The following is a 22,812-nucleotide window of genomic DNA, read 5'->3' as shown; positions in this document are numbered from 1 at the left end:
TGAAAAATTTGGGGGCTATGTGTTACTTATTTAAGATTTGGGGCATTAGGTGAGATCAAGATTTTTGCATTACTGCAGTTCAAAGGAGCATAATTCAGTTTCAGATAAAATGCCACTCAGGAATTTGCCCCCAAAGAGAGGAAATGCAGGTAATTTTTTAACAACGTGACTGAGATATACTTGACAGACCATAAAAACCTATTGCTAGCTTACAGCTTAATGATTTTAATAAATCTGGGTCATGCAGCCCTCACAACAGTCCAGTTTTACAACCGTCCCATCACACCACAAATGCAAATGGTGGCTGGGTTTTCTGGCAAAATCCATACCCAGGTCAGCATTCCAACCCCCGCAAACCAGTTCCAGGAAAGGCCAGTTCAGCTCGTCAAGTGTCCAGTGCACCCACAGCTATCTGGCCTTCCTTCCTCTCCCCCTGCCTCCAGAGGCAGAGCCTTGGCCTGTCCTGTCTCTTGGACACACATTTCCCTCTCCACCTGGTGGTGCGGGAGGCCAGTCAGAGCTGAAGGCAGATGCTGCTTTCTGGGGCCCTGGTCTTTGACAGGTCCCAGAGCCAGCCCAGTGTGTGGAAGCCTTCTGTCCCAGGCCCTTCAGTCTGCTTCTGCCCTGGATAGAGGCTGTGTCCTATGGCCCTAACCTGATGCACCAAAGCTGGGCTCCCAGACCTGCTCTCCCTGGCACCTGGGGGGCCCTGCCTGGTGCCATTGGGCGTTTCCCATGGGAGTGGAGCTCAGTAACTCTTCCCCCTTCTCCATGGGTCTGCCTTACCTCCTGGCCCAGTTTGTCTTACTCGCTCAGCCAGTAAAGGTGGTCCAGGCTCTTGGGCGTCCTGGTGGACTTGCTCTCTGTGGCCTCCATAAGCTACAGGAAGTCCCTCTTCCCTTGTCTGCTGGGGAGGGTATGGATGTTTCTCTGCCTTGTTCGTTTAAATATTCCAAAGTCTTAGAAGCATACCTGACCCATAACAGACATTAATCAAAATGTAAACTCCCATGGATTTGGAGTTTTATAGGAGCCCCCTTGCAAAGGGGGCCCCCCTTGTAAAGGGCAGGAATGTTATCAGTTCCTGTCCATCCAGATGACTGTGCAGACGCTGGGGGAATGGGTCCCATTTGATCTAGGAGCCCCATGGACAGCAAAGACATCCGACCAGTCCATCCTAGAGATCAGTCCTGGTACTTCGGCCACCTAATGCAAAGAGCTGACTCATTTGAAAAGAACCTAATGCTGGGAAAGATTGAGGGCAGGAGGAGAAGGGGACGACAGAGGATGAGATGGCTGGATGGCATCACCGACTTGATGGACATGAGTTTGAGCCAACTCTGGGAGACAGTGGAAGACAGGGAGGCCTGGTGTGTTGCAGTCCATGGGGTCGCAAAGAGTCAGAAACAACTGGGTGACTGAACAACAACAAAGCCCCTTATAGACAATTGGGTCTCCTTTCTCTGAAGAGCCCTGGTGGACCAGACTGTCTGAGGAGCTGGTCCGCCCTTCCACAGAACTCCCCACAACCCTCCCTTGTTCCTCAGCTCAGGTAAGTCTTTTCAGGTGGGTCAGTTCCCTCAACTGGACCCAAGTTCCCAACTGAGCCAGCCCATTTGGGCAGCTGCTTCCACCACTGTCAAGCGTCTGCCGACAATGCGGGAGACCTGGGTTCAGTCCCTGGGTCGGGAAGCTCTCCTGGAGAAGGAAACAGCAACCCACTCCAGTATTCTTGCCTGGAAAATCCCATGGACGGAGGAGTCTGGTGAGCTACAGTCCATGGGGTAGCCAAGATTCAGACACGATTGAGCGACTTCACTTTCACTTCTCCTTTTTGGGCTGGGATCTCCCAGCCCTTTGGATCCCCCAAAGCTAGCCCCCACCAAACAGGTCTCCCTAGTCCCACTGTCCCAGCTTTCTGGGGGGGGTCACCTGATCACATGGCCCCACAAGTTCTCTCAGTTCTGTAGCCAGCTTGAGTTTGGGTCTCTTTTCTCTTCTCCTCCTTGCAGCGTGTCCCAGGCCTCTTCCCTTCTTCAGTACTGGGAGGTGCATTGTCGGCCCCACTGCTATGAGCCCCGAAGTGACACTGCTGTGCTTGTCCACGCTAGATCCATTCTACAAGAGGCCATTCTGGGCCCAAGGGCTGAATCAACAGTCCCAGAGACCCTCCCCTGCTCTCGAAGCCACTTCAGACTGAGTTTGGGACGGCCCAGGTAGGAGATCCCTGGGCGTCAATAGGCGGTGGGGGCGCGGCGGGTACGGGGGCGCTGTGGGCGGGCTTAGGGGCAGGGCCGAGGGTGCTGACCTACTGAGGGCTGCTCTCAGGGGCTGGGCGGGGCCGAGGGCAGTGCTGGGGGCGGGGCCCGGCCGGGGCGGGCCTGAGGTTGGGTTCTGATTGGGTCGAGCCTGGGGGAGGGCCTCGCTGGGGGTGGGGCCGAGGACAGCGCAGGGGGCGGGGCCAGGACGGGGGCGGGGCCCGGCGCGGGCCGCAGGGCCGGACTGGCCTGGCGCGGCGCGGAGGGCCGGACCCGGCGCGTCCCGGGCGGAGCCGCGGCCCCGGGGCCTGGCCGGCGGGGCGGGCCGGGGCGGGGCGGCCGGCGGGCGGTGGCGCCCCTTCCCCAGGTGTTGCGGCGCTTCCACGTCGCCAGGCGGCCCGCGGCTTCCGCGAGCCCAGGCCGCCCCAGCGTCCGGAGCTCCGGCCTTTGGGCTCCCGCGCCATGGCGGGGCCGGGCCCCGGGGACCCGGACGAGCAGTACGACTTCCTGTTCAAGCTGGTGCTGGTGGGCGACGCGAGCGTGGGCAAGACGTGCGTGGTGCAGCGCTTCAAGACCGGCACCTTCTCGGAGCGCCAGGGCAGCACCATCGGCGTGGACTTCACCATGAAAACGCTGGAGATCCAGGGCCAGCGGGTCAAGGTGGGAGGCCGGGCCCGGGGCCCCCACGGCTGTAGGGCCCCGCCCTGGAGGGTCTCCCCTGCGGGGGCGGGGGCCGCGGCCAGCGCCTGACCGCTCCGCGGCGGCTGGGCCCCTGCCCTTCCTCCCGTCGGAGCAGGCCTGGGCCTTGGCGTCGGGGCCGGCCTCCGCGCGCAGATCGCGGGCCTCGGGGCGCGGGGGTGCGCGAGTTTGGGGGGTGCGGAGAGAAGGCCCTGCTCCGCGAGCTACACCCCCTACCCCCGGGGACTTTGTACCAGTCTCCGGTGCCCGGCGGTGCGGAGCCTCGGGTGCAGGCCCCGGGGGCGTCGGGCCGGCCTGTCCCTGCCCCACCGCGGTCGAGGCCCCCAGCTCGGCCCTCGGTGGGGACCCCAGGCCGCAAGGAACATCCTCCCCCCCTCGACCCCGCACGACTAGGAGGGAGCAGGAAGTAGTTGCTTCTGGGACCGGAGGGCCAAAACTTTTGTGTCAGAATTTCCGGCCTGGCCACGCCTCCCTGCAGTGTCTTGTGGACCGGGTGGTGGAAGTTGACTCGGCCGGGCGGCCCGAGTCCCTTCCCCCAGCTGCCGCCCGACGGGAACTGAAAACGGCCCGGAAGGTGGGGGCGAGCCCCGGGCTCCGGCGGTGGCTCTGCAGAACCGCAGGATGTAGTTGTCGAAGCGTCCTGGCGACGGTCTGACAACTAGCGTTTGTGATTCGCCCGTCAGTCTCTTAACCTGGGTGTCAGCCCTCCGTGCTGGATTGAGAGACCATTGTTCTTGCTCCGTAGCTTCGCCGAACAGCGCGGACTGACATCCTTTCCTCTCTTTCGTGGTTTTGCGTTCCCACCGGCTCTGGCCTGGCTCCCAGGAGCCCTGGGCAGGGGTGCCCCCCTTACCTCCATGTTTTCTGGTTGAGCCCCCATACCGCGGGCCCAGCTTTGCTGGGCTGCCTGGGTCTGCTACCGGTTGCCTTTTGCCAGAAAGCTCAGCTCTTTGTTTCTGCAAAATAGGGATAATTTCTGAGGGATAATTTCCGGGTGTCGCCTCCCGCTTGCCGCACCATGGAGAAGTCTGCCAACAGCGGTTACAAGCCCTCAGCAAGCCCTCAGCGCCTTTGGAGTAGATGACTGGGAAAGCAGAAACTCCCTGCCCCGAGGGTTCCTTTTTTTTTTTTTTCCCATAGTCTTTGGAGTTTGTGTGCATTGGGTCTCCTTAGGACAGGAAAAAAGAACAAGGTGTGGCAGGCAGCTTTGAGTCATTATTCAGGACCACCCTGTGGAGCAGGTGGAGGGAAGAGCTGTGGGCTGGGTGGAGTGTGTCCGGGATGGGTTGTGCCCTGAGGCGCCGCCAGCAGCCCAGGGAAGTGGCCAGCTGAAGGACGGGCGTGAAGGAGGGCGTGAAGGAGGGGGCATGCCGCCCCCCTCCCCGGCTGCTGACGGGGGTCAGGGAGGGGGCAGGGTGTTCCTGTTTACCTGGCGAGGTTACAGCCTGTGCAGGGCCCGGGGTGCACTGTGTACCTGAGCGGGTTGTGCAATGCAGGGCAGAGCTCAGCAGTTCCCTTTCCTGCTGGTCACCTCCAGGGTGTTCTTCCTGGGGGGTGCGGCGGGGGCAAGCGGGTCTGGGTCTGGGATGGGGAAGCGGTTTAGACATGCCAGCCCCCTTAGGGTCACGCTGCCGACCCTCTCTAGAGCCTGCAGTGTGCCAGCAGTTGCACAGATGTGCCCTGGTGCTCAGCCCCACCTCACACGGGCCGGGCCTCCCCAGGCACACAGCTGGGAGGCGACAGACGAGGAAGTTTTCTTCCAGCGTTTCTGACTCCACCACATCGGGGTCTTTCCCCTACACCCGACCGCTGCTTCCGTTTGCGTGGAGTGGGAAAGCCTGTTGTAAAAACAGGCAATGTAAAAATAAGCAATTATTTACATTTTGCAGCCAGAGAAACATGAACCTCAGCACTGAAGAGACTGTGACCTGAATCTGGGAGGTGGGGGTTGGCAGCGGGGAGACAGTCTTCCGATTGCTGGATTCTGGGCTCTTGGACTCCGCAGGTCGTTTCTCCTCACCCATAAGATATCTTTGGGGTGTCTTCCAGACAAATGACTTTAAAAAAAAAATCAAAAAAGTTTATTGAAGTTCCGCTTACACACAGCAGGCCTCTCTAACATCGGGCGCCCAGATCTGTGATCTTGACAAATGCGGGCAGCCCTGTACCCGCACCAGCATGTACAGGGAGCCGATTCCTCCCTCCAGAACGTTCCCGGGTATCCCTTTGTGTCAGCGTCCTCCCCCGACCCGGGCCCTGGCAACCGCCCATCTGTTTTCTCTCTGGTTTCAGCAGCGTGACTCTAACTGGAGCCCTTGACGAGCCAGATTTCATTGTTGCTGCTGCAGAAGGCTCGTCCACATCAGAGATTTACTTTAAAACCCTCCCAGGCCTGTCCGGGCTCCAGCGAGTATCCATTGTGATCTCCTAGGCCGCCCTGCCTGTGCTGGCGGCTCTTGTTAGTGCTCGAGGAACCTCAGAGAGAGATCACCCAGTGCTCTGCTGGCTCCTCTGGCCGCAGTGTTTGGGGTGCTGTGGGCTGAAGTGGGGAGGCCAAGAGGCCGCGGGGTCAGAAGGGCCTTAACTTGCTTCTCACCCAGTAGAGCTGGGCTAGTACTTGTGTCTGGCTTTATGTTTAGGCTCTACTTGTCCTTATTTGAATAAAGAGTTCTGCTTTCCGAGAAACAGAAAGTTAGGAGCATCACAGATGGAATTCAATCCCTTTATTTCTAATAGTTACTTCCTCTTGTAACTAGAATGACATCCCAGCTCCTTTCCTAGAGGGCTGGGCCTCCGTCTGCCTTGCCCAAGTCATCTCCCTGCCTCAAGCAAACTGTCCAGCCTCGCTAGCCCTTTCAGTCCTTCCAACATGCCTGCCTCAGGCCCTTTGCCCCTGCTGCCCCGCCTGCCCACATTCTGCCCCCAGATCTCCGTGTAACAGCTGCTTCATCACTCGGTTGCCGTTGCCCCGGGCGCCTCTTCAGAGAGGCCTTTCCTGGCCTCCGAGGCCCTCCACCCGTGGCAGGGTAAGTTTAAGGTACGTTCATAGGGCTTGCCAGGGCTTGGTCTTGCCTTGTTTGTGGATGCAGTCTGCCTTGCGGACCCCACACCTTGGGACTCCTCACACCTGCCAGTGTCAAATGTACGGAGCTCACTCTATGCATGGTCCTTAATTCTTATTTAATGGGAGGAAGCTGAAGCCAAAATAAGGGAAATGACCAGTACACACACACGTCAGTGGCAGAACCAGGCTTTGGACCCAGGATCTCACTGACTCTAAGTCCAGCGCCCACTTTTACACGTGACCGCTCCTCAGTCCTTCTCAGTCCATAACGATGACCCTGAGATTCCGCATGTTAATGACTCGTGAAAAGGCAGTTGTGGCCACCACACTTGGAGAATAGCGTGTGGACTTGGCATTTCCGAGATTTTCAGTAATGAGGGTTGAAGTTGAAACCCCAAGGACCTTCTGGGGTGTTGTCCGCTAACAGAACATGAGGCCGCGCCCGGGGCTCCTGGAGCGCTCTGCTGGGGGGAGGCTCTGGCCATGGGTGCGTTCACCAGGCTCTGGCCTTCAGGCTGAACCTGGAGGGGGCTCTGGGGGCTGCGGGCCTCTCAGCAGTGGTGTCTCTGAAGGAGACCCCTGGACTGGGGGTCTGGAGGTCTGGGTCTCTTCGTCTGGCTCCGTTCGGCCTCTTCCCAACCCTGGACAGTTGCTTTCCCTGCTTGGAGCCCTGGGCTTCCTCCTTCAAGAAATGGGACGATTTGCTCTGTCTACCTCTCAGGGTTGCTGGACAACTACGGACCCACTCAAAATAGTTAAAAATTGCCCTCGTACGTCTTTGGATAATCCATCCCCATGGATCAGAATTCCACAGACATAAAAGGCTATGCAGTTAAAAACTCTTTTCCATTTCTGTCCCCTTTAAGAAGGCAGGCAGTGTTCACCTGTCTCTTTGTCTGTCCTGAAGGTGCTGTTGTGGATAAACCAAGGAAGTCCGAACATAAGGGATTATTTTATTGTTGCTGCTGTTAGCATTTTCCTCCCTAGGGATTATTATTAAGACTATTTCTTAACCGGCCCGGCCCCCCCACCTCACGTCCCCCAGGAGATCTCGGCCAGTTCTAAATCCTGGACGCAGCCCGGGCGCCGCTCTCCCACCTTATCTGGGACAACACAGAGGTCTGTTACGTAAAACGGTCTGCACCTCACAGGGGATGCACAGGTGGGTCGACCCCAGAGGGGTGCACCCCTGTATTGAGCTCTCTGTCGGGGTCACTGTCCCCATGCAGGCGAGGCGGTCAGGGCTGTCCGGCACCGAGCTCAGTCGGGGCCCTGGGGCCCACGCTGTAGGACCTTGAACCCGGCAGGGGTCCTGGTCTGCAAGGGGCAGGGCCAGAGTGGAAGGCACAGGCTTCTGTTTGAACTTTGCGTCCTCAGCCCTTCCCGCCAGTGGTCTGGTCTTGCTCACATGCTTTTTCCTATTGGGATAAAATTAGTCTGACTTTGCTAATTTTGATCAGAAATAGCAAAAGGACCATTGGGCAAGAGAAGGGTTCTGGGCCCTGCTGCTGGTCTGAGGAAGTGTGTTCCGGGTGCTGTGATGGCCATGCTCACGGCAGAGTGACCTCGCCTCCCAGGGGTCTGCCAGTCCCGAGGCAGCAGGTGTGGTGGGGAGACGCCGGAAGGGGGGCTTTGCTGCCTGGTCTGTTCCCTGGTCACCCCAGAGCCGAAGGACCCGACGCACAGCAGAGCATCAGCGGTGGGAGCTGAGGTCGGCGCGGTTTCAGCCCATCCGGGTCTTCTCTCCTCCCCTCGGCCCGTGCGACCCTTGCAGAGCTGGTGTCGCAGGGCTCTCTCCAGAGGCTCTGGGCAAGAGGGACTGTGTGGTGCCCGGCAGCCCTCGCCCCGGCCCCCATCCTCCCAGTTTCCACCTCTCTTTTCACGCTCTGCTCCACGTGGTCCTTGCCGCCCTGTGAGACCCCATTTCGCAGACGGGGAGACGAAGGCCGTGTGGGCAGGCCTGAACCAGAACCTTGCCTGAGGCCTTTTCCCCGTTGCTGTTTGCATGCCCTGTGGCACTGCCAGAGACACTGGCGCACAGTCGCGCACGGAAAGGTTTGGGAGCAACGTAACATCTAGGCGGACGCGCATCACTTGCGTTTCACGTTTTCTTAGATTGGCGGTGTCACGTCGACCTCCTGATGCCTTCTGCTCGTTAAACCAATCCTGCTGAATTCAGATGAGTTGGGAGAAGGGGCGCCTATGGCCAGTGTGGACAGAAGAACGTGCCTGCCTTCTAGAACGGCCTGCGAGATGCTGTCGTGTTGAACGCACAGCAGCAGAACCGAGCCAGTGCTGGGAGTCAGGGGCCTCTCGGCCTGCTTTGGGGCAGTGAACCAGGCCCGTCTCTGGGCCACAGGCTTGACCCCTCCCTGCCTGGCCTCGCTGGCCTCCTCTGCTGCCCCAGGCAGAGGCCTGAGCAGCCACGGACCAGGTATGTGACCCTGCACACAGCTTGTGCCAAAGGCAGCAACCCGGAACTTAGATGTGTCTCCAGGATCGGTCCCTCTCGAAGTGGTCTCCCGGGGAAACTGTGTCCGTGTCTCCTGATGTTGGATCACGGGGTGGGTTTGATGACCCTGGAGGGTCAGAAGCCGCTGGAGCGGAGCCTCCCATGCTGTCAGGAGGCCTTTGGTCCCAGAAGAGGCCCGACTGTAAAAGCAGAGTCCTGGCTCTCGGCAGGCTGGGCCTTCATGAGGATGCGCGGGCAGTCGCCGTGTGTGGGGGACAAGGTTCATCCCCAAGGCCTGCAGAGGCGGCCTCCAGTAGATGGTGGGCGGGTCACTTCCGGTCCCCAAGTCAGTTCCCTGGGCCGTGTGTGAGGAGGCTGGACCACAGTTACTGAGGGGTTCCTTTCTCTTTAATTTATCTGGCCGTGCCAGGACTCGGTTCCGGCGTGTGGGATCTTAGTTGCGGCATGCAAGCTCTTAGTGTGGCCCGTGGACCTAGTTCCCTGACCAGGGGTGGAGCCCGGGCCGCCTGCACTGAGCTCGTGGAGTCCCAGCCACTGGGCTACCTGGGAAGTCCCCCGTCTTCCTCGAGGCCTCGTGCTCCTGGCGTGCACCTGCCTCTGGGTTGAGGCCTGTTTTCGAGCCGGGGCCGAGGTAGACGTGACAGCGGCCGGCTGGGAGGGGCCTGCAGACCCCCGGCTCAGGCCCCCCGCATCCCGGGACACCACGGCCAGCAGCGCGGGAACTCGGGTTTGGGTCCGTCTGACCAGTTTTCAGAGTTTTGGCTTGAGAACTAATTTCTCTAAGGTCCCCTCTGCTACGAAGAAGCAAGGAACTTCCCCCGCCCACCTCGTCCTCTGGGGGAAAGCCTGCTGGGATAGAGCCCTCTTGTGTGTCCACCGGGAGGGACGGTGTTGGACACCGGCTCCGGTGCAGCTGATTTCACCTCTTAGGTTTCTGTAACCTCGTAAGTGGAACTGACTTCCCGCCGCAGTTTGTGGGAAGCCTCCCTGGAGGGCAGCGCCTGGCCCGCTGGCCTGACCACAGGAACTGCCCGCAGAGGGCTTCCTTCCTGGCCGGGGCCGGCTCTGTGCCAGGTTAGAGGGATGAGACGGGTCCGTCCTCTCCAGAGCCCGTTCTCGACAGCAAGGGGCAGACTGGCAGACAGGAGCCCGCGCACACAGCCCTGTGCCCGATCGCCCGCTGTGAGGCCCATTTCGTTTGGGTCTCACATTAGGGCCAGTGGGGGACAGACACGCCAGGTGGGCACGGCCTGCGGGCGATGTGGAGGCCTGGGGGTGCCCTCGAGGGTGGATGGCCGGCAGGACCTTGGCCGGGTTCCACTGGCTCCCCGGAGGCGCCGCGTGCAGAGCGGACCCGGCGCCGGGCAGATGGCCTGCGTGGTGGCGACTTGCTGACTCTCTTTTTAATTGCGTGTGTGTTAGGCAGGGCATCCTTTTCAGCCATCCTACTCATCTCATGGTCCCTGCCTGGCCCCCAAGGCACCCGAGTTTGAGGCAGCCGGCATCCTCCATGTTGCGTGCTGTTACAGAGTCCAGAGCAGAGGGCTGAGGACCATGGAGAAGACAGGTCCGCTCGGCGTGGGGCCCAGCCCATGTGTCGGGGGAGCTCCACTGCCAAGGTGACCCAGAAGCTTCGGTAGGAGTTCACCAAAGGTCAAGGTGAATGCAGTCTCTCCTGGAGGAGGAAATATGACAATGATAATTCTCATCACGAGTGTGGGGACCCAGAGGCACAGTAGGAACCAGGAGTCCTTAGAGGTGGCACTTTGAAGGGAAAATAGGCTGTCCCTCACCTGGAGGCTGTTCTTTCCCTTGAATTCCCCACCCGCCTGTTTGTGACTCGCCCCTGATGACTTGGAGTGGGCAGCTCCCCCACCTGGGGCCCTCTTCCATCCTGACCCGGCCTCACTCTGACCCTCTGTACCTCGGAAATGCCTCTGGCCTTCACTCTGGGTATCAGCAACCCAGAGAAGTCCCCCAAAGTCGGCTGGGAGACGACAGCCTGGCTGGGAAGGTGGGGAGGGGAGCTCGGTGTGACTCGCAGCCTGAGGTGCTGGTCTGTCCGTCCAGTGAGTGCAGGTGGAGGCCACCCGCCGGGTGGGCACAGGGTGCCCGGGTGGTGGTTTCAGCTCAGCAGGTGTTTCTCGGTCGCTTGCTCCTGTTCTGCACTCTGAGTAGTGAAACTTTCCGTGAGGATGCAAACGGCCCGACGGGGAGCTTTGCTGAGTCCAGGCCGCAGCGCCAGGCTGCTGGAGGGGGGCGAGGCTCGACGGTGGGCAGGTGCCCCTCCAGCTGACACAGTGTTTATCCAGCGCCTTCTGCATGCAGGTTCTGGGCACATGCAGAAAGCCAGGCAGACACAGCGCCTGCCCCCAGGACACCCACGTGCGGGAGGGACAGAGACCGTGGAGGAGGGCTGCGTGCCTGTTTCAGGCGGGCGGTGGAGACGCTGAGGAGGGGGTGCGGGGCACGGGGGTGGGTGGCGAGGGTCTGGGGAGGAGCGATTCAGGCAGGGATCTGGACACAGGCGGAGGCTGCAGAGTGTTAGGGCCAGTGGGGGACAGACATGCCAGATCATCTGCAGGGAGCCTGGCGCCTGCCTGACGGGTGAGCCCCACGAAGGGGCAGGAGCTGCCAAGCAGAGGGGACCCCACACCCAGGAGTGCCTTCGTGCTGGGCCCTGCGGAGGGCTGTGCGGGAAGGCAGGCAGACAGGAGGATGGGCCTGGACTCAGCGCAAGGCTGAGATGCCTCCCCTGGTCGGCTGCTACACCCCCAGAGCCGCCCATGTCCTCTGAGCTGTGGGGCTGGGGGTCTCTGCCCACGCCCCCAAGGCCCCGTGTGATGCCCCCCAGCACACCCCTCGCAAGTCCCCCCGCCCCGCATCCAGGTGGCATATCTCGTCGGGTTTCAGGCCGCTTGGTGCTCAGGTGGCTCCGACTCGGGACGCTTCTCACCGCTCCCCCAGGCCTGGCCTGCTGGAGGAGCTGTCCATGGCTGTCTGGAGGGCGGGGTGCTCCAGGCCTGGCTTCTGAGCGCCGAGGGCGCTGGGGCCCGGGATGGATCAGGCCGCCTCCACCATCCCACAGCAGAGCCTCGTGGCCCCTTTTCTGATGCCGAAGCCTGAGAGTCCAAGCTGGGAAGGGCGGGGCTGGCCCCGCTGCGTTGTGACCCGGCTCGTCCCTCCCCCGGCTCTGATGCAGAGAACTAGGATGGCAAGATCACCACCGCAGGAAGGACCTACTTGCCAAAAATACCTCCTCCAGCCCTGCCCAGATTTCACGAGTGGGCTGACCCAGATACCGTAACCTGTAGCTGGCTGTGTTGGTTTTTCACTCATTTGTAATTGTCGTCAGTTACACGTGTCTGTGATGCTTCCACAAGGCTTCTCACGCAAAGGTCTCCTGAGCACTTCCTGCTCGTCTCCCTCTTGCTTCTTTTGCTGCCCCTCCTCCCCCACGCACAGGCGTCTTCTGTAGACTTCCTGGTTTGGGACACGAGGCTTTAACTCTCAGTACAGCCCTTGCCCCCATCTCTCTCTCTCTCACACACACACACACACACACACACATGCCTTTATACTTTGGGACACAAGGCTTCACTCTCAGCACAGCCCTTGCCCCCATCTCTCTCACACACACACACACACACACACACGCTTTTATACTTTAGGACACGAGGCTTCACTCTCAGCACAGCCCTCGCCCCCATCTCTCTCACACACACACACACACACACGCTTTTATACTTTGGGACACGAGGCTTCACTCTCAGCACAGCCCTCGCCCCCATCTCTCACACACACACGCTTTGCATCCTCCCAGTAGAGGCGTGTGGCAGCGTTGATTAGATCAGCGTTGACTTCCTTTCCGTGTCTTCTCAGTGTACCCCAGGTGACCACGTCTCCCTACCTCCGCCGCTACCCGAATTACGGCCGTGACCTCCCAGCTGTCCCCCTGTTCCTGTCCTCTCTCTCCCTCTTTTCGTGTGAGCTGCACAGCTGCTTGTGGGACGTTGGTTGCCCAACCAGGGATGGAACCCGGACCGTTCGCAGTGAAAGCGCGGAATTCCTAACCACCGGACCACCAGGGACGTCCTACATCCGTGCTCTGCTCTGATCTGCCTCCGTGCAGTCATCAGAGTGGTCTTGTTAAAGAGCAGATCTGATTGCCTTCAAAGCCCCTGGGGTCCCCTTGACTCCCAGGGAAGGCAGGGCTCCGCACACTCCAGCCCCTTCACGCTTCTCGGTCAGGCCCTGTTTCCCCCCCTTTTCACTCTGCTCCAGACACACTGATGTTCCTGCTTCTTACACCAGTTGTGCCTGTGCCTCAGAGCCTTTGCACTTCCCGCCCTCGCCCTGGAATGCGTGTCTCCCAGGCATCCGCACAGCTAGCTGACTTTCTTCAGATCGTGGCTCGACAGCTATCTCATTGCGGGCTTCCCACCTGAAATGCCATTGCTCACCGTATTTCACGACTTCTTCCCCTGCTTCTTCCCCCCTTATCACTGTCTAGCTTACTGATTATTTTATTACTCATTTTATAATAACTCTTCTGTTTACATTCTGTACTTCTATGTAAGCAAATATATGTCCTTATTACTCACTGTCTTAGCATCTGTCTCCTGCATGAGATGGTAAGCTTGACCACAGGAATTTGCGTCTGTTTCCTGTGGTACCTAGAACTCGGAGCAGGTGTCCGCTGAGTGCTTGCTGGGATGGCTGAGTGTGCACACTGTAATTAGTCAGAGCTGTTCAGGGCTAAGCCGTGTGGCGTGGAGACCGTGCCGTGATTATCTTCTGCTTCCCGGGCTCCCTAGCTTCCCCTGGCAGCCCCGACCGTCTTGTTCTGGCTTGGGTGTCTCTTTGCCACCAATTCAGCTCCAGGCTCTCCTCATCTGTCCAACATGCTGTGTAATTTTCTCCTCACTGTCTTGCTTCCTCTCAGCTCCATTCTGGAGGAAGTCTGTCCCAGCGCGTTCTTGATTTCTGTTTTAGATCGTTTGTGGTTAGAGGAATATTCTGTGAGAATACCATTTTTGGAGGTTTATTGAGGCTTATCTTATGGTCCAGCATATCATTTTATCTTGGTCAATATTCTGTCTGTTTTTCTTCCTTTTTTTTCTCTTTGTTCTTCAGAGTAAATAGTCTCTATGAGAATTTCTTCCAGCCACTGATGCTCTTTTGTCTCCGTCCTGCTGTTATGTTCAGTAGATGAGCTTTCCACTTCACTTACTGTACTTTTAAGTTCTAGAATTTTGACCCTTTTAAAATACGTTTTTACAAATATTTTGTAAAATATTTCCTTTCTCTACTGAAACTCCCTGTTTGCCCACTCAGAGTGATATTTTCCTTACATTCTCGGATTACACTGAAAATAATGGCTTTGATTCTTTGTGTCCAATACTGGGTCCATTTTGGCCTCATTTTATATTGACCGCTCTTCTCTTTAGGGAGTCCAATCTTCCTTATTATTTATTTATCTTTTCACTATAGTAATTTTTTTTACTGTATATTAGAAACACTGGTTTACACCTTGTTTGACTGGGTTGTGGTATCTTCTTTTGAAGAGCACGGATTCTGGTCCTTGTAGTCAACTCAGTGACTGGCTGATCACCTTGAACGTGTGTCTGGCCCTCGTCTTTTGTTGGGGCAGACAGGTGCAAGCCCGACGGTGTTTCTCTAGCCTCTTACCTTGGTGGAATTTGGCCTGCAAACCGCGAGCTTAGCTTCGGGCTTTGTTGGGCAGGTGTCAGGAGGCTAGCTTCTCACCTTGGTCCTCACGTAGCCGCAGGCATCCTGACATCTCGCCTCATACCTCTGTCACTCCGAGGGCCTCGGGCGCCTCCTCCCCGTGGCTGTGCCGGAAGGCCCCCCAGCACGGCTCAGCCTCCACGTCCGGTGTATTCCCACCCCCAGAGGAGCCGCTCTCTGGTTCGAGTCTCAGCGGCTGCACTGGGCCGTGGGCTGGGACCCCCCAGGGACACCCCTCCCCGAGGCTTCTGGGCCCTCCCACCCGCTGCATCGCTCTCCATCCCAGCCGCATCAGCTGCTCAGGACTCTGCTGTCTGCCTCCTGGGCTCAGCAGGACCACTGTGCCCTGCTTGGACGCTCACCCCCATCCTGCGGCCAGTCCAGTCGCCAGGAGAGCCCCGGCGAAGGTTCGCTGGTGATGGGGGCGCTCCACGAGCGTTGCTTCTCTCAGGAATCGTGGTCGCGTGCTGCTTGCTGGTTACGTCCCCAAGACGGCAGCCTCTGTGTTTTCTCCGTCTGCTGGTTGTTCAGGGAGTGGGGTTTCGGCCGCCGGTAATGACTCTGCCCGCACTGGAGGCTCTGGGGAGCTCCCTCCCGCACTGGGGGCCCCCCACCTCTCTTTGTTTTGTGTTCAGTCCTCCATTTGCTGGGTCCCCTTTTCTTCATTCTGGTTGATTTCAGCAGCTTCCTGAGAAAGGGTGGCAGGTAAATTTTCTGTGTGTCTGAAAACGCCTTTGTTAAACCATCGCACTTGACTCGTAGGGATTAGGGGAGAATTCTGGGCTGGTGGTCATCTCCCTTCGTAATTCTAGGCATCGTTTGATTGAATATCTAATGGGATGTGGCTCTTGTGCGAAACCTCAAGACCCGTTTTTCCTTTCTTTCTTTTTCTTCCCTGTAAGCGTAAGGGCCCTTTCTTCTGCCTCCTTGTCGCGGAGTCCCGCAGCCAAGAGCTTGTGTGAGTCTGTCTTCCTCCATCCTGTCTGCTCGGCGGGCCCTTTCAATCAGTTCTGAGGAGTTTTCTTGAAGTATTTTTTTGAATTTACTTTTTTTTTTTTTTCCCCAAACCTCTTACTCTCTTGACGGTGGACCATCTAGACTGCTTCCACAATTGCTTTTCTCTCTTTTCCATCTCTTTGCATTTTTTTGTTTTACTTTCCACAATTGCTTTTCTCTCTTTTCCATCTCTTTGCATTTTTTTGTTTTACTTTCCACAATTGCTTTTCTCTCTTTTCCATCTCTTTGCATTTTTTTGTTTTACTTTCCACAATTGCTTTTCTCTCTTTTCCATCTCTTTGCATTTTTTTGTTTTACTTTCCACAATTGCTTTTCTCTCTTTTCCGTCTCTTTGCATTTTTTTGTTTTACTTTCCACAATTGCTTTTCTCTCTTTTCCGTCTCTGTGCATTTTTTTGTTTTACTTCCCACAGTTGCTTTTCTCTCTTTTCCATCTCTTTGCATTTTTTTGTTTTACTTTCCACAGTTGCTTTTCTCTTTTCCATCTCTTTCATTCTTTTGTTTTACTTTCCACAGTTGCTTTTCTCTCTTTTCCATCTCTTTCATTCTTTTGTTTTACTTCCCACAGCTGCTTTTCTCCCTTTTCCGTCTCTTTGCATTCTTTTGTTTTACTTCCCACAATTTCTTTTCTCCCTTTTCCATCTCTTTGCATTTTTTTGTTTCACTTGGAAGGAGTTCTTCAGGTTTGTCTTCCAACCCTTACGTCACATTTTTCATTTATATTTTTAACTTTCAAGATCTCTTTTTTTCCTTTCCAAACGCTCCATCTACTGAAAATGAAGGTGTGCTCCTACCGTTTTGGGGTCTTTTCTAATGAAAATGCTGATGACTGTTTCTGAGAGTGTGAGACACTCTGCCGGCTTCCTCTTTTGTCCAGGTTGCTTTTTCCTGTTTCTGCCTGACCTCTGTCTTTGTGATCTGCACTCCCCTCTGGGGTATGGAGGGGAGTCCTTGGTCATCTGGATCCTGGGCTGGCGTGGTGCTGAGGGTCCCGCCTTTTGCATCACCCCTGCGTGAGCTGTGCCCGGGGCCTGCTTCCTGGAGACCCTCATCCTGCGGAGCACACAGGAAGTCTCCGACAGGGTGTCTGGTTTGCAAGTCACAGCCCAGAGCGCGTCAGCTGTCAGACAGCTCGTGTGGGCCCGGGAAAAGATGGTCACGTGCACAGTGCCCAGGCTAGGGGCCCTGCCCACAGGACTGTGCGAGGCCTCCGGGTCTGTCCCCACCCCGGACACTCCTTCAGAACCCAACAGAGAGGCCCCAGAGTGCCTGTGCCCGCGGAGGAGAGCGGATGGCCTGCGGCTCGGGCTGGACCAGAGCCGGTGTCCTTCTCAGGGCCCCGGGGCCTGTGGTTTGTACAGCACAGAAGACCCCCGCCCCGGGGGTCCCTCCTACCAGCCCACTGCTCCTACTAGGAGCCAGAGATGATTGCCACGTGGGCCCCTGTCCTGCAGCGCTGAGGGGCGCTGGGGCAGCGAGGACCTGCATGGGAGAGGCACTGCGCTTGGGGTCGGGGTTGCGGTTGGAGTTGGGATTGGGGTTAACAGGCTGAGTCAGCTGATGACCGAGGCCCCAGGAGCAGACTGCCTGTTGCCTCCCCCAGGCCCCCGTCCCAGTGTTGGCATCGTCCCCGGCCCCACTGAGGCCAAGCAGAGAGCCCCAGGGCTGGGGGCCTCCCCACGGCGGGGGAGGTGCTGGTCGTGGCCCTGCAGTGAGCCGGCGTCCAGGGCAGAGGGGGCACCACGCGGGTCCAGTGCACGTCCTGCCTCAGCACTGAGCCCACCCTTCTGCCCCCCGGGACTCTGGAGGTGGGGGTGGGGCTCCTGCCCCTCCTTGGTCCGCCCCATCCTGCTCAGGCCGCTGAGCTGCCTTCCAGGAGGTCAGGAGACCTCTCCGCCTGTCCACCTCCTGGCACGTCCTGTCCGGTACCTGCCGGTGGTCTGCCCTGCAGAAGCAGTGCTTTGGGGGTGGGTCTGGGTGCGAGGCCTCCCGGTCCCCTGCACCTGCAGGCTCACGGGGCCCCCGTTTCTCCAGCTGCAGATCTGGGACACGGCTGGTCAGGAGCGCTTCCGCACCATCACGCAGAGCTACTACCGCAGCGCCAACGGGGCCATACTGGCTTACGACATCACCAAGAGGAGCTCCTTCCTGTCGGTGCCGCACTGGATCGAGGACGTGCGCAAGTACGCGGGCTCCAACATCGTGCAGCTGCTCATCGGTGAGGCCGGCTGGCTGGCTGTCTGTCTCCTTTGTAAATGAAGGGTGGGCAGAGCTTGGCCAGGCAGGCACAGAGCCAGGACCTGAACATGATCTAGAAGATGCAGTTCCTATTAATCACCTGTAAAGTTGCATCCCAAAGCAGGAACCAGGGGAGGGGGCCTGGAGGCAGTCACCACGTGGCCGCACCACGGCCGAGGCTGCTTCCCTCTTTGTCACACATCTTTTCAGAACCCTGCCTGCTCCTCCTGTGTCAGGAGGCTCAGAAATGAGAAGTAATTTCTCCCCAATTCACGCAGCCCCTGAGCACGTGAAGGAGGCTGGTTGTGTTCAGGGGCTTGCTCTGTCATCCGCTGCAGAGGGGCTTCTCACGTGTCTGTCCACCTCCAGGTCTCTCTGAAATCGGACCCCTCCCCTCCACCCCCAGAGCGCCTGATCGGGAAGGTCTGGGTGGGCGTCTGTCCACCTCCAGGTCTCTCTGAAGTCGGACACCCTCCAAGCGTCTGATTGGGAGGTCTGGGTGGGCCCGTGAACGTGAGTTTCTAGCAGGCTCCAGGTGCCATGGCGAGCCCACCTGAGAACCACTGCTGCAGGGCGTGCTCTGCCTTCTGCCTTTTCCTCCTGTGTCAACTTCCAGGCCTGGACTCAGGAAGCTGTGGCCCACACGTGTGTCCCTGGGGCCCTCGTCCCAGGCCTCAGGCTGGTTCCTCTCAGCAGGCTTGTGCAGAGGGGCCTGGGCTGGAGCGTGGGTGCGCTGGGCCGGACTGTTCCCCACCCCCCAGCAGGAAGGGGGCCCTCCCACTTGCCCGGACGCCTCCCTTTCATCCAGGACTTAGAACAAAACCTTCCCCACAGAGCATTTCACAGAAGCTCGAGGAGGGAGTAGCTCGGTGAGCCCAGGTCGGCAGACACCGCGGGTCCACCTGCAGGTCCCATCTGCAGTCGTCTCAGCCTCTGTCCCTGCCCCGTGCGGTCCTCTGGGGCAGACCCCAGCACAGCCATTTCATTTCCGGGTGTTGTAGCCAGAGCTACAAAAGACACACGTTCTCAGAACGTATGATGGCAGTGCTGTTTCCACGTCTGGCCTCTCCTAGCACAGCGAGCCAGCCGACCTGGGGTCAGGTCACGAATACCATGTGCGCTTTTCTTTTCCGTTTGTTGAAATCAGGAGCCAAGCAGGCGCCCTCCACGGACACTGGCTGCTGCGCCGTGTACAGTTATCAAACACGTTGTAGGGCTTTTCTTCCAGGCGTGTGTGTGTGTTTTTCAGACACACCACACGGCTTGGAGGATCTTAGCTCCCCGACCTGGAACTGAAACCTGGCCCCGCAGTGGGCGCGCTGAGCCCTAGCCACTGGCCCGCCGGGACCCAGGCCTTTGCGCAACGCCTGCCTGCCCTTGTCCCTGTGATCGCACTGTGAGAGTCAGCCGCTTGCTTTAGTCGCCCAGTCGTGTCCGACTCTTGCGACCCCATGGACTGGAGCCCGTGAGGCTCCTCTGTCCATGGGATTTTCCAAGCAAGAATACTGGAGTGGCTTGCCATTTCCTTCTCCAAGAAGTATAAAAAAAGTCTTGCATAAACTGGGCCAAGGAGCAGCTGACCAGATTACCTAAAATATAACGAATCCCCTTAGACCTCAGAGGAGAAGCCGAGGCATGCTCTCAGAGCAGCTGTGGTCTGCACTGTTCTTATCAGAAGAGCAAAATCATCAAAACCCATGATCCTACAGAGGATTAAAAATTCCCCTCTAAAATAGGAGAGGGTTAATAATAAACATAATAACGAGATTTTACCAAAAAAAAACCACGACCAGGTTTCTGTAACTTCACACCCCGGTGGCTCAGCGGTAAACAATCCATCTGCGATGCGGGAGACCTGGGTTTGATCGATCCCCTGGAGGAGGGCATGGCAACCCACCCCATGTTCCTGCCTGGAGAATCCCGGGGACAGAGGAGCCTGGCGGGCTACAGTCCATGGGGTCAACAAAGAGTCGGACTGAGCAACTAAATAACAGCAGCAAAGTTGACGGAGGGCCTGCCTGGGGCCAGCTTACCGTGTCCATCAGTCGCTGCTCTGCAGAAGGTGGTGTCCCGAGTGGGCAGGCCGGGTATCCGAGATGGAGTGAGTCACCCCAGGGTCACACAGCAGGCAGCTGAAAGCTGGTGTCTCTACCCGCAGCTGCCTCCAGCTCTAAGGGCCCGCATGCTTTTTGCCCAATTCTGCTGCTTCTATTTCATAGAAAAAATTCAGTAAAGTACACGAGCCTCTGGCACAGAGAAGGAAGAGATTAGACAAGGGGGTAGTGACTTCAGTCGCGTCCGATTTATTGTGACCCCAGGGACCATAGCCCACCAGGTCCCTCTGTCCATGGGATTCTCCAGGCAAGAATACTGGAGTGGATACCCTTGCCCTTGTCCAGGGGATCTTCCCAGCCCAGGAATCAAACCCAAGTCTCACATTGCAGGCATACTCTTCACCGTCTGAGCCGCCAGGGAAGCCCCAAGGATGGGGTGAGGGATTAAAATCGAGGCAGAGCCCAGGCTCGCCTGCCTCACCGCCGCCCCCGCTTGCCCACAGGAAACAAGTCGGACCTCGGGCAGCTGCGGGAGGTGCCTCTGGCCGAGGCGCAGGGCCTGGCGGAGCACTACGACATCCTGTGTGCCATCGAGACGTCGGCCAAGGACTCAAGCAATGTGGAGGAGGCCTTCGTGAGGGTGGCCACCGAGCTGGTCGTGCGGCACGGCGGCCCGCGGCTCAGCGAGAAGGGCGCCGACCACATCCAGCTGGACAGCAAGGACGTCGCGGAGAGCTGGGGCTGTGGCTGCTGACGGGGCGCCCACGGGGAGGCCTGGTCACCGTCCCGAGGCCTGGGTGTGCGACGGCAGCGCCGGCCTCCACGAGGGAAGAGGCAGGAGGGGCCCAGAGGCCTGAACCAGGGCTGTGGGCCCTGGCAGGGGCCTGGGAGCATCGCCCCAGTTCTGCGCTTCCTGGCTTGGCCCGTCTCACCCCCGAGGCTGCTGTGGGCTGTGGCTTTCCAAGCGCCCAGCCAGGGCCCCGGGTCCTCCCAGGTCCCCCCAGGGCCTCCTGTGCGGCCACCGGCCCCCTCCTTCCGTCACTGCCAGCCCTCACCCAGCACCGGCCGGCTCCTCCTCAGCAAGCCCTGCCTCTCGCATTTCCCCCGGGACCAGTGGGGGCCGTCACCCACAGAACTCGGCCACTGGCCTGGGGGCCAGAGCTTCTCCACTCAGGTTGCCAAAGCAGTGACTCCTTTAGCCCTGGCTCTCAGCAGGTTGGGAGGAGCAGACATGAGATGGGGGGATGGACATTTCAGGGACGAGTGGAGGGCACCCCGTCTCACCCTCCGTGCAGAGATGCTTGCTGCCACAGTCAGAGCGCCAGCACCCCCCACCCCTGCCAGTCTAGCTTAGACAAAGGGTACGGGCCTGGCTGTCCAGGGTCTGGGCCCACCGCCCTTGTGGTCTTCAGCTGGGGCTGAGGTCAGAGCTACAGCAGGGACCCGGGTCCCTGGGACCCTTGGAAGGAGCACTGTCCCCTGGGCTGGGGGAGGTGAGTGGTCTCCCCTGGTGACCCCCAGCCTCTCCCCATTCAGCCCCTCCCCTCTCCCACCTGCCAAGTGTCCTCTCGGCAGTCAGGCTGCCGGCTCTGGTCCCGGAGGAAAGGATACTGGCCCAGTCGGGCCGGGAGCTGCTGGGCAGGGGTCTGCCCTAGGGGGTCAGCCCACTGTCGGCCAGGTGGGCTGGGAACTGGGAGCAAGAAGGCTGCCCACTTCCCTCCTCTGTCCTGCTGATGGGAGGAGGGCCTAGCCCCTCGGCCTGCACAGGAGAAAGTGCCTGCGCTGAGGTCTCAGAAGGGCCCCTCGGGCCAAGGGCAGAGGTCCTCCAACCCCAGGACCCCTCTGCTCGAGGCCCATGTTCGGGTGGAGCCCGGTGTTCAGTCCAGGCCCAGTGGATAGAGAAGGCTGCCCTGCGGAGGGCAGCTGCTCTGCTCCGGGGACAGGCGGGGCACCCCAGTTCCAGGGAGCACAGGTACTGAGCCCGGGCCCAGCTGCCTTGCAGGCCTCAGGGAGGAAGGGGGTCTGGGCTGCGGGGACCGTCCAGGGGGATAGCTGTCCGGCGCCGGGGGCTCCTCTGCCACCGCAGGCCATGCCCCCTGCAGCCTGGAACTCAGGGTCACCTTGGGCTCCCCACTTTCTCTCCCCACCCCACTGCCATGTCCCTGCTGCCCCCTCCGCCCAGAGCGGCCCCACCCCCTCCCGGGACTCCTCCCTGAGCTCGTCAGCCTGAGCTTCCATGCTGCAGGCGGACGCCCCCCCCCCAGCTGATGTCAGAGGGCACTATGAAAGGTCCCTCCCCCTCCCAACACCTTCCGGCCCCCATCGCCCTGGGACGTGGTCCACCCTGATGGTGTCCACCCGCACACGGCTCTGACCCGGGAGCAGCCTCTGTCCTCAGACCCCTTGCTGCCCTCCCCACTCTCCCACCCCCCCCTCGAGTCCGTGTCATTCACAGCCCATGGTGAGAAAGAGTTCCTGCGAGTTTCCCGGTCCTCAGTCTCAGACGCCCAGGCCGGTGCTCTGGGCGCAGCCTGGGTGTGCCATTGCGGGCCTGCTCGGGGGTGCCCGCCAGGCGGGGCCCTCACCACCTCTGGGCCCTGGGCCTCTGTCAGACGGCCCTGGACTCTGGTGAGAGTTAATGGAGAAGTGTGTGAGAAGACACAGACCGCCTCTTCCCAACTGCAATCTCTTCCTTTGTTTATAAAGGAGCAGGTGGGGTCCTGTCCCCCCCCCCACCCTAGGGGCTGCAGGAGAGGAAGTGGGGCAGAGGGCTGGCAAGTGTCCCAGCTGCCAGCCACCCCCCCAGAAGAGGCGGTCTGCGGTCTGGGCTCAAGGAGGACCTGGGGACGGTGGGGTTTGTATTCACAGGAGGAGGGCAGGCAGGCCAGGGACCCACGAGCCAGAGCGGTGGGTCCCTGTCCCAGAAGCAGGGCGGGATTGACCCCAAGGACACAGGCCCCAGCTGGCTCGGAGCTGGAGGAAGCTCCTAATTCATATTGAATTCAGTTACTTCTCCGGGAAAGGCGGCGGGGCTGGGGCCTCAGGGACCCCTGAGCCTGCATGGGACTGGGGGCTGGGGAGGGCCTGAGCCCAAGGATGCTGTTGCATTTGGAAATTTTTCTCATTGCCTATTTATGAATATAAGAATCTTTATAGCAAATCTATTTTTTAAAACATGGGAACAAGTTGCCTTTATGGAGACTTAGCAGAGCCAGAGTGTACACATTCCTAAACCAGTAAACATTTCTCTAACGCGCCA

The 22,812-nt window shown here is 59.0% G+C and overlaps 1 protein-coding gene across 2 annotated transcripts; it reads left to right on the top strand.

Moving 5' to 3' along the window:
- The first annotated feature begins 2,623 nt into the window (after positions 1 to 2,623).
- On the top strand, positions 2,624 to 22,810 carry RAB43 (RAB43, member RAS oncogene family). 2 transcript variants are annotated; one of them, XM_086368811.1, is made up of 3 exons: positions 2,624 to 2,918; positions 17,302 to 17,479; positions 20,057 to 22,810. In XM_086368811.1, the coding sequence occupies exons 1-3, from the start codon at positions 2,721 to 2,723 to the stop codon at positions 20,305 to 20,307; spliced, it is 627 nt and encodes a 208-aa protein (XP_086224937.1). In that variant the 5' UTR covers positions 2,624 to 2,720; the 3' UTR covers positions 20,308 to 22,810. The 2 variants fall into 2 exon arrangements, with proteins under 2 accessions (XP_086224937.1, XP_086224935.1); XM_086368809.1 differs by having other exon boundaries at positions 17,296 to 17,479.
- Positions 22,811 to 22,812: the final 2 nt, after the last annotated feature.

This window comes from Bos grunniens, chromosome 22 (assembly GCF_055505025.1).
Source record: "Bos grunniens cultivar Pamir isolate PY7600 chromosome 22, Bosgru_T2T1.0, whole genome shotgun sequence".
Classification (NCBI taxonomy): domain Eukaryota; kingdom Metazoa; phylum Chordata; class Mammalia; order Artiodactyla; family Bovidae; genus Bos; species Bos grunniens.
Note: the sequence above shows the minus strand (reverse complement) of the source record. Positions and strands in the feature narration are given on the sequence as shown.

Coding starts and splice junctions, on each gene's coding strand:
- RAB43 (XM_086368809.1), top strand. CDS start 2,721: ATGGCGGGGCCGGGCCCCGGGGACCCGGACGAGCAGTACGACTTCCTG. Junction 2,919..17,295: donor TCCAGGGCCAGCGGGTCAAG/GTGGGAGGCCGG, acceptor CCGTTTCTCCAG/CTGCAGATCTGGGACACGGC. Junction 17,480..20,056: donor CATCGTGCAGCTGCTCATCG/GTGAGGCCGGCT, acceptor GCTTGCCCACAG/GAAACAAGTCGGACCTCGGG.